Genomic DNA, 10244 nt, shown 5'->3' with positions numbered 1-10244 from the left:
TTGCTCCCGGCTTCAGAATTCAAGTTTCAAAAAATCGCTCAGCAGTCTCCGCAGTGTTTATTGATACGAGAAAGAGGTTCGCTGTAGAGTCAGGGACTTGGTAGTGAATCCCAGGGCCAGAAAGGCATGGGGCCTTCTCCAGTTCCCTCATTTTCCAAATGACGTGACTGAGGCTTACAAAGGGTCTGTGGGCAGGTCTGGGTCTGAAAGTGGGCCTTCACCCTGAGCCAGGCTAGGGAGGTCAAAGAGTTCCGTTGGCGGAGCTCAGCGCCACAGCGCGTTGTGCCAAGAAGACTTTATTCTGCGCCTCCTGGGGTAAAGGGTAGAGAGGTGGAGGTGAGACAGATCTCTCCCCTGTGTCCCTTTCCATATTCCCCGGGACCCCTTCCCAAGGACATGGCCTGGCTCACCGTCTCTATCTGATGTTTCAGCTCAGAGATGAGGCGTCCATATGAGTTAGCCAGGGCCACCGTATATGCCATAAGGATGCTAGAGGAGACAGGAATGGAAGCCACTCCCCAAACGCTCTTAGAGTATCTTCAACGTATGACGTTTTAGAAACCAGGGGTCTGGACCTCCTCCTTCAGACTCAATTAGTCCAGTATCCCAGCCCCCTATTTCCCTCAGACCCAGGAGTTTGGGCCCTCAGACCCCTCCTTCCTTGGAAGCAGGCAGCAGTGTCCCCAGAGCATATACATTCAAACTTAGACCCAGGAGTCTGGGACTCTCACCTGGAGATAAGCAGAAGGGGCACAGCAAAAGCCTGGGTCCCCAGGAAGAAGAGAAAGTTCTGGACAGTCTGAGGGAGGGTGCAAATGGAATTGGGGATCTCGGCCCAGATGGACGACTGCCCCCGGAACGGACCACACAGCTTAGAAGGTGGGATCCTGAAGTGAGAGACAGGCAGAGCTCAAGGATGGCCAAAAGTCAGAACCCGGGAGGGAAGAGGAAGGAGGGAGGGGGGAGGGGGGTGGGCAGGTGCCTCTCACACTTACAGGAAGATGCTATATAGCACAGGAACGGCGGAGATGGCCAGACCCAGGAGAAGGACCAGGGGGAAAAAGAAATTTACTGTGGAGGCCCGGAACGTTCGGGAGGCCGGGGAGCAGGTGGAGAAGAGGGTGAGCTGAGGGTGGAAAAGGAGGGAATCTGAGGCACAGGAATCTGAGCCCCAGACTCTCCTTTTCCTCCATGCAGGAGCCCTGGCCCCTAGCCCCCTCTCCTCAGTCAGGATCCAGGAGTCCCAGTTCTTTTCCACCATCAGACACAGGAGTTCGAGTCCCCTCTTTCCTCAGACCTAAAAGTTGGGATGCCCTAGACACCCCCATCTCCCACATCCAGGAGTCTGTCCTCCAGAATCCTCCTCTCTTAGGATCTAGTAGTCCAGGACCCTCGCATCCTCCCTTGCCGGGACCCAGTAGCCACACCCCTCAGTCCCCTCCTCCCCCAGGACCGAGAGCCCAAGCCCCAATACCTTCTGCTTCAGACATCAGGGTCTCCCCACCCCTCACCTTCTTCAAATAGAAAAGCAGCAGGAACTTGGCCGTGTTGAGCAAAGGCAGTAAAGGGCAAAAAAAACTGCCCACCCAGACTACCGTCTGTGCGTAGATGAGCCCCAGCACTTCGTCCGGCACCTGGAACTCCTGGGTCCTAGCGAAACGACCCAGCGCCCCGGGACAGAGGCCACAGAGCAGCCTGAGGGGCGGGGTGCGATCGGGCCGAGTCAGAGGCAGACCAGCCACGAGCTTCCCCGCCTCCACTGTCCCCCACATCAATCGGAAGTGGGCATTAGCTAAGGAGGGGCGGGGCTTTCAAGTTCTAGAGGGGGTGTGTCTAGAGGGCGGGGCTTGAGGACTGGAAGGGTAGAGGTAATCACATCAGTAGGGACAGGGCCAGAAATGAAGTGACTACCACCAAACTCACGAAAGGAGCCAGGTCTGCAGGCTTTGGGCAGTTCGAGGCGGGGCTAGGAAAGGTGCGGGGCGAGAGGGAAGAGAACAGGGTGGTGGGCGGGGCCACGGCAAGGGGCGGGACTCTCACTTCCGTGGAAACTGGATGAGCAGAATGACTGCCAGGCCAGTCAGCAGATCAAAGAGCAAGAGTTTGTACATCTCCTGCCCCAGCCGAGTCTCCCAGCACTGAGGAAGGAAGAACGGGTCAGAAAGACCTCAGGACCCAGACATCTGTGGACCCAAGCATCTTGGTCTCCAAATCACAAGCGTATGAGATCAATACTTACTCCAGGGGTCTTCAGGTTTTTCAAACATCTATCACCCCCAGTGAGGGGGTGGTATTCTAGCACCCCAAGCTCCCCTTTCTTCATAAGCCAGGAGTCTGGACCCACCAGGCTCCTCTCCTTCAAGGACCCAGTAGTCCTTGCCCCTTGTCCTCACCGGAAGTTCTTTGTAATTGTAGCCACAGGTTTTGCACGCCACAGCCTCCGCATCACCGGCACAAGTAATCTGATTCCAGAGAGAGAGGAGCAGGACCACCAGGGAGGCCAGGCGGAGAAAGACAGTCCTGGCAAAGGGGAAGGAGAGAAAAGGAATCAGCAGTGGCCGAGTGCCCATCACGTGCCTGGTCCCTCCTGAGTGGAGCGTGCTCACAATTTTCCCCATTTCACAGATGAGGAGACTGAGGCTTACTGATAAGAAGAGTCAGGATCTGAACCCAGATCTCACTGGATCCTATATCCTGGAGATTTCCGTGTCTTATCTGCTAGAAGCAATGTGCCTCGACCAGTCCCACCATCATCCCCAGCCCACCCCAGGATACTGGAACCTGAGCAAGATAAAAACGATCTGGCGGCTCCTGGTGTAGCCCTCTAGCGGGGCAATGAGACTGAACACCGGCGGCAGCACGAAGTTGACCACGGAGATGAAGATGGACGGAAGATAATCCACCACGAGCTTCAGCAGTGGCATCTCCTGGACAAGGGGCCTCTCCTGGGAGGCAGGGTGGACCAGGAGAAGCTCTGGAGTTCTGGGGGAGCCATGCTTAACACTCTCCCCGCCTCTTCTTTCTTCAGCACCCTGAAGCCCAAGGTCCAAACCTAATCCCCACTCATCCCTCCTCTCTGAGATTCCAGGCATCATAGGCCTCAGTCCCCTGCACCCTTGCAAATGTAGATTCCAGGACATTTAAACGTTCCTCTTCCCCCTGACCCTGCACACCTGCAGCTCCACAGTGGCCCCTGTCGCCCAGTAGACGCCGTAGAAGGCTGCTCCCAGGAGTGCTAACACCACCAGGTTGAGCAGCAGCCGCACCAACCACACCGTGGCTTCCTGGCCCAGGGTCCGCACAGCAGCCCGGCGCCGCACCACTGCTTCCTCCAGCTCCACCTGAGGCCACAGGAGATGTCCACGTGGCCTCCATTGCTCCAGGCCCGGCCGGTGGTCCAGAGCCCAGGCTCAACGTTAACTGTTGCAACGCCAGTCCTCTGAGAACGTCTGTAATCCTTATCCCAGCCCACCCAGTGCCCTCCGGGCGACAGCGTAGACCTGGCCCCGCCCAGAACCATGCCACGCCCTTCCCCCCCAAGCCCCGCCCAACATGTCGTCCTCATTCTAGGGCCCGCCCGGCACTCACGCCGGGTGCGGCGTTTCAGTTCTACTTTATCAAGCCCTTTCTGGCCACACCCTTCTCTTACTTTTGATCCCAGGAGTCTTAGGCCCCGCCCCTTTCCTCCAGCTCGCTTCTCCCTGTACCCTTTGACCTCAGTCATCCCTATAGTGGCCTCCCAGTCCTTTTCCCCTCTAGGTCCGCCTCCTTAGAAGAAAGCTCCGCCCCTCCCCGGTCTAGGTCCGGCCCATTCTCTCAGCCCCACGCCCTATGGTCCCAACTGGTCGTAGGCCCAACCCCTGGGCGCACCTGCAGTTCGTAGTGGATGATGCGCTGGCGCAGCCGCACGTGCACCTCCCCGCTAAGGCCAAAGTCCCAGGCGGAGAACACTCGGTGGCTGTAGCTGGTCAGGGCCCCCGACTCAGCCAACAAGGTCTGCTTCAGCCCAGACACCGAGCTAAGAGAGGGGAGACCCGGGAGACGGTGTGGCAGGACAGCCACGAGCAGGGGGGCGTCCCTCTTTACGGGGCAAAGGCGGAAAATGAACCCTGGGACCTTGGGCATTTGGAGAGCTGCTACCTGGTGAAGACACATACAGTCATTGGAGCAAAAGACCAAGAGATTCAGAGGAGGACAGACACCTGAGAGACAGGGACAGCACTTCACACACAGTGAGAAAGGAAAACGCAGTGTGAAAGCGGAAAAGTGACCTAGAAAGCCGGGAAAACGGGCTCAGACTCAGAGCAAAGGAGGGACAGACACCCAGAGGAGGACAGACACCCAGAGAAGGAGGAGGCAGGTAAAGAGACTCGAGAGAGGGGGACAAAGACCCAGAGAAGGGACAGAAAACTGGGAAGAGAGACTGCACCTTCCCAACCTCTGCGGGCGCCAGCCCCCATCATTTCCCTAGTGGACTCAAGAGGACCCCCACCTGCTCTCCTTGCTTCCACCTGTGCCCTCTTGGCCATCCTCCGCTCCTGAGCCAGTGAAACCTTCCTTTTATGTGGATCAGGTGGCACGCCCATTTAAAACAAGCTTCTCGTTCTTAAAGCCTAGGCATTTTCATAGCATCCTCCTCCTCATTGCCCCTGATCTGGTTCCCACCTGCTTCCTGAAGCTCAGATCCTGGCCCCTCTCCTCGTACTGGCCTTTCATTTCCCAGAATACTCTGAACCTCTTTCCACTACGGGGCCTTTGCACTGGCAGTCCCCTCTGTCTGCAGTGCCCGTGTCTTGGCTGTTCACCTGGCTGGCTTCCTCCCATGTTTCCTGTCTTTCTCTACAGGTCACCTCCTCAGAGAGTCCCTTACTCACCACTCCATCTAATGAAGGTCCCCACCCATTAATCTCTATCGCAGTGGGCAGCACACTACAGTCCAGAGACCAAATCCTGTTTTTGTAAATAAAGTTTTATTGGAACACGACCACTCATTTTCCTACCATCCACAGCTGCTACTTTGGCCCTACAACAGCAGACTCCAGTTGGGACCATATGGCCCGCAAAGATAATTTCCTTCCCGGCCTTTACTTTTTTATCAGAAAAAAACTTGCTGATCCCCGCTTTGTGGTATCATCCCATTTGTTTTCTACATAGTACAGATCCCAAACTGAAATTGATTTGATTGTTTATTTCATAGTCTATCTTGCAATTTATCTCCCCTCTTCGTAGGCTGTACAAAGGTAGAGGGAACCCCCATCTGGTGTCCCTGGGCCCTGGCACAGTGCCTGGCATTTACAAAACACTCCATTTATTCTGCTTTTTGTTTAAAGTCCTTGGTTTCCATCTTGACCTCGGTCCCTTCCCTTGGGGATCTCCCCTAGTCTTGCCTGAATGCCAGTGAATCCCAAATTTCAGTCCAGACTCCGCAGAACTCACGTATGCAACTGCCTACTCAATATACCCTCGTACATCCAAAAGGCATCTCAGAATCAACCGGTCTGAGATTGACAGGTATTTCTTGTCAAAGCCTGCTCTTTCTACGACATCAGCGTCTCCTTACCTACCCCCTCCTTCTCTGAGTCCCGGTCCTCTTTTCTCTGGGTGTCTGTCCTCCTCTGGGTCTATGTCTCAGTCTCTTTCTTGGTCTTTCACACCAATGACTGTGTCTCCTCCAGGTAGCAGTTCTCCAAATGCCCAAGGTCCCAGGGTATTTTTCCTGTTTGCCCTGCTCTTTCTACAGCCCTCCCTATCTCAGCTGATGGCCAACACCTGCAGTCATTCTCAACGTCCATCCTTCACCACAGCCCACAGCCAATTATTAGGGAATCCTGTGTCTTATTGCGTATCACGCATCTCCCCTGTTAAAATGTCAGCTCCAGGAGGACCAGATTCTATTGGGGTTTTTGTTTGTTACTGTTTTGCCAACTGCTTGGCTCGTGGTATCTGCTCAATCAAATATTTGTTGCTTGAATGAATGAGTCACCCCTGCTTCTGTCCTATATAGCACTCTCCTCTCCAGCAAAGATGTAATTAATCTGCTTACTTGCTTAATATCTTACCTTCCCCACTAGACTCCAAGTTTCTCCAAGGGAGAAACTTCCCATCTTTGGCCCTAACCCTATCCCATTAACCCTAAACATGAAGTATTTTAAAATTTGATCTCAACTCAGAGAGAGAGGGACCACAGAACGAGGCTCAGAACTCTTGGGGAGGGGGCTTTTGCCACTTCTCCCCACTACGGTCCAAGGGGTCTGGGTATGGGGGCGCCACTGACCGGTGCAGGATGAGCAGCAGGTAGAGGAGGCCGATGGCAAAGACGGAGCACAGGTAGGTGATGGCCAGGTGTGGGCGGGGCGGGAAGAACCCATAGAAGAGAGGAGACCATTCTAGAAAACCCTGGAGAGGGAAGGGCAGGGCAGGGGTCACCGTGGGGCTGGGTGGGGGCGGGGTTCAGGGAGCTGGGCCATCAGGGTTGAGGGGTCACTGTGGCACTAGGCTCGGAGTGGGGTCTCCCAAGGACCCAGGCACTCACCTCTCCCGAGAGCAAGTTGAAGAGCTGGGTGGAGAAGGCGACCAGGCCCTGGGGGTGGGGGTTGTAGAAGCCGCAGAGCGCGGAGGCGTTAGGGGCAGGGGGACCAGGGGGAGCCCCTTCCAACCAGGTGGGCAACAGAATCATGCAGATCGTAAGCACGGAGGCCAGCACGTTGAGAAGCAGCAGGAAGCGCAGCAGGGAGAAGTAGGACTCGGTGCCGGCGCCAAACTGGCCTGCAGGGGAGCAGCAGAGAGGACTCGGGCTCCTTTCCGAGTCCGGTCCAGCCCCTCCTCCTTCAGACCCAGGGGTCCAGGCCCCCAGCCCCTCCTCCCTCAGACCCAGGGGTCCAGCCCGAAGCCCACCGTACCCCCGATCCTCTTTAGCGTCCACGCCCAGGGCTGCATGGTGCGCAAGCCTTCCCGCACCTTCTCCTTGGACCTCCGAAGCAGCAGAGCCCAGTGGGCCGTTCTGGACCCTGAGCCCTGAGCCACCTGGTCCCTGGCATGCCTCTGCCTGGGAGGAAAACAGAGTCAGAGACAGAAAAGGAGGGGCCTAGTGGCCCCTAAATGGAAACCACCCAGATGTAGAAACCACCCAATCGTTGGACCAGGAAGTAAATTGCAGTAGATTCCTAACACGGAATACTCCATAGCAATAAAACACACACACACCCCTAATGTTCAGCATAGGAAGACAGGCAGAAAATACAGACTGCAGGGTTCTATCTACACAGAGGCCCAGAGCAAGCAGGGTTCAACTCCACTCTTTAGGGGTGCGCACACAGGTGGCAAAGCTATAAAGAAAATCAAGAACGTGATCCTCTGTGAAAGCCTGGGAAGGAGTTACTGTGGGGAGAAAGGGCGGTGCCAGGCGAGGGGCTGGTGGGGTGACCTAGGTGGAGTTTACCTGGACCCTCACTCTGGAAATACTCTTTTAAGTCTGTACATGATGTTTCATGCAGTTTTCTGACAGCAAATATCATAAAGTTAAAAAACAAAACAAAACAAGGGAGAGGGTATAGCTCAAGTGGTAGAACACATGCTTAGCATGCACGAGGTTCTGGGTTCAATCCCCAGTAACTCCACTGAAAAACTAAATAAAGGAAGAAACCTAATTTCCTCCCCCATGCAAAAAAAAAAAAAAAGGGTAGGTGCGATATTGTGATATATACTAAGAAATATATATTTAGTACTGTATGATATCACTTATCTGCAGAATCTAAAAAAAAACTCAAAAAGAATGAAATAATGCCATTTGCAGCAACATGGACAGACCTAGAGACTACCATCTAAGTAGAGAAAGATAAAGGTCATATGATATCACTTATATCTAGAATTAAAAAATACAAATGAACTTATTTACAAACCAGAAATAGACTCACAGACATAAAAACCATCTATTGTTACCAAAAGGGGGGGGATGGATAAATTAGGAGTCTGGGATTAACATATACACACTACTATATATAAAATAGATAGACAACAAGGTCCCACTGGATAGCCCAGGGAACTATGTTCCGTAGCTTGTAATAATCTATAATGGAAAAGAGTCTGGAAAAGTATACATATATCTGAATCACTATGTTGTACACCTGAAACTAATATAACATTGTAAATTAACTATACTTCAATCTAAAAAAATGGTTACCAGGGGCTGCGGTGGGTTAGGGACATGGAGAAGAAAGCATAGAAACTTCCAATTACTAGATGAATACATTCTGGAGATCTAGTGTACAGCATGGTGATGAGAGCTCATAATACTTGAAGGCGGAAGGTTGAAGGTTGCTAAGAGAGTAGATCTTAGATGTTTTCACCACAAAAAGAAGTGGCAACTATGTGACATGGTGGTGTTAGCTGGCACTACTGTGGTAATCATTTTGCAATTTGTAAGTGTAGCAAATCAGCACATTGTACACCTTAAGCTTCATGATGCTATGTGTCAACCATATCCAAATAAAGCCAGAAAAAATAAAAATTAAATACATATGTAGTGTTCCAGTATCCGGCACACAGCTCCTAAACCCTTGAATTTCCTAAGTGGTGAGTGTGATAAAGGTGTCTTTTTTATGTTAATGAGGTTATTTTGAGAAAGCACCTAAGGATGGGGGCGGGTAGGGGGGGTGGAGGCTGATAGCCAGAGGAGCCAACTGTGTGATTAGAGGGTTGGCGCTTTCAGTGCCACATGCTGATCTCCAGGGAGGGGCGAGGGGCTGGAGGTTGAATTAACTGTTAAAGGCTCAAGGTCCTGGGTTCAATCCCCAGTACCTCCATTTATAAATAAATAAAGCTAATTACCTCCCCCCCAAAAAGAAAAATGCATAATAATTGTTGAATAAGGACCCAGCATTTTCACCTTCCACTGGGTCCTGCAAATTATGTAGAGGGGCAGAGGAAAGAAAGAGCGATAGGCTTTGAAGAGGAGGCAGGGACGGAGACAGACATAACAGAGAAGAAAAAACTAAAAGATTGCAGACTCCCAGAGAGAAACAGCGAGAGGCCGACACAGGAGGGAAAGAAGACACAAGCGACTAGAACCTGGGAGACAGAAAAGAATGAATCCTGGAAACAGGACTCCTTGGAGTCAGAGAAACACAAATACATATGGGGGTAAAGAAACCCGGAGAGGCAGCTCTGAGTGAGGCAGAAATAGACAGGACAGAGTCTGAGACGTAGACAGAGCCGCCAGCAAGTGGGACGACGGCCCACACCTGGCTGGGACGTGGGAGGCGGGACTCACCGGTGCGCCCGTCTGGCCTGCATGGGCCAGGGCAGCTCCCGGGAAGGGCAAGGCTCCTGCATTTCCTTTGGTGCGGATTCTGCGAAGGCCTGAATGCTCCTCTGTCTGTCCTCCTTCTCCTCCAGGGCCCCCCAGGGCAGCACCCCAGGGCCTCGGAACCGGAGGGTGGCAGCACTGGGGAGCTCATTCAGCACAGAGGACAGCGATGGGCCTGGGGTAGGCAGAGGGCTGGGAGGGCCCGGGCCTCCCCAGCCCCTCCTCCCTCAGACCCAGGGGTCCAAGCCCATAGGTCCTCCTCCCCCAGATCTGGGAGTTTAAAACCCCCAGTCCCAGACCCCACCCCACCCCACCAGCCCTGCCAAGCACCCAAATGCGGACCCTCCAAGCCCTTCCGATCCCAGGGCTGAGGAATCCACTCAACTTCCTTTTCTCTCGAATTCAGGAGTTTGTGACCCTGGCCCCTCCCTTTCCTCAGATATCCCAGCCCCTAGCCCTCTCCTCCTCCAAGAAAGACTCTGGGTCTCCAGACTCCTCCCAGGACTCAGGGGTCCCAGCCTCTTGTTCCCTCTCCCCCAGAGCCGAGGCCCCTCCCCTTTCTGCCCTCCAGACCCAGGAGTCAGACCTCCATTCTCCGCATCCCCCAGGGCTTCTGCTAACTAGAGGGGTTGGACCTGACCTTCCTCTGGCTCCCCTACCTGTTCTGGCCTCCCGGGGCGCTGGCCAACCCCCAGAGGAGCCCCAGGGCTCCGGTTCCCACGCTGGACTGTCTTCCATGGCCCCGGGTGCGTTTATGTTTCCGTCTCAGGCTGAGCAGGGACTGCCACAGGTGAGGGAGGGGCCGGGGGCAGGTCTGTACCTGGCCGACAGGTGGCCCGGAGGACAAACCCAGCACTTCCCAGAAACAGATAAGGCTGCTGCTCCGAAAGGTCTCCTGGGAACTGAAGTCCACAGATGCCCGCGTGGCTCTGGGGAGCTG

The 10244-nt window shown here is 54.0% G+C and overlaps 1 protein-coding gene across 9 annotated transcripts; it reads right to left on the bottom strand.

Moving 5' to 3' along the window:
• Positions 1 to 40: 40 nt before the first annotated feature.
• TMC4 (transmembrane channel like 4) lies at positions 41 to 10137 on the bottom strand. Of its 9 annotated transcripts, none has more exons than XM_072966567.1 (15): positions 9964 to 10133; positions 9269 to 9512; positions 6900 to 7045; positions 6533 to 6765; positions 6275 to 6396; positions 3871 to 4018; positions 3174 to 3341; positions 2782 to 2945; positions 2394 to 2520; positions 2041 to 2138; positions 1512 to 1695; positions 996 to 1126; positions 732 to 887; positions 411 to 489; positions 41 to 310 (listed from the first exon to the last, which is right to left on the bottom strand). In XM_072966567.1, exons 1-15 carry the CDS (start codon positions 10040 to 10042, stop codon positions 242 to 244), a joined length of 2148 nt encoding a protein of 715 aa, XP_072822668.1. In that variant the 5' UTR covers positions 10043 to 10133; the 3' UTR covers positions 41 to 241. The 9 variants fall into 9 exon arrangements, 8 of the variants coding, with proteins under 8 accessions (XP_072822668.1, XP_006219407.2, XP_072822670.1 ...); XM_006219345.4 differs by having other exon boundaries at positions 9269 to 9479; positions 9964 to 10132; XM_072966569.1 differs by lacking the exon at positions 411 to 489 and having other exon boundaries at positions 9964 to 10137.
• Between the last annotated feature and the right edge of the window lie 107 nt (positions 10138 to 10244).

This window comes from Vicugna pacos, chromosome 9, assembly GCF_048564905.1.
Source record: "Vicugna pacos chromosome 9, VicPac4, whole genome shotgun sequence".
Classification (NCBI taxonomy): Eukaryota; Metazoa; Chordata; class Mammalia; order Artiodactyla; family Camelidae; genus Vicugna; species Vicugna pacos.
This window is presented reverse-complemented; position numbering and strand designations above follow the sequence as displayed.

What these genes read in the sequence shown, in the direction of transcription:
- TMC4 (XM_072966567.1), bottom strand. Translation starts at nt 10,042, where the DNA reads ATGGAAGACAGTCCAGCGTGGGAACCGGAGCCCTGGGGCTCCTCTGGG. An exon ending in GCCCCGGGAGGCCAGAACAG is followed by an intron (nt 9,513 to 9,963) that starts GTAGGGGAGCCA and finishes GGGGCTGGGGAG; the next exon opens with GCCCGGGCCCTCCCAGCCCT. An exon ending in TCATCCACTACGAACTGCAG is followed by an intron (nt 3,342 to 3,870) that starts GTGCGCCCAGGG and finishes CTGTGGCCTCAG; the next exon opens with GTGGAGCTGGAGGAAGCAGT.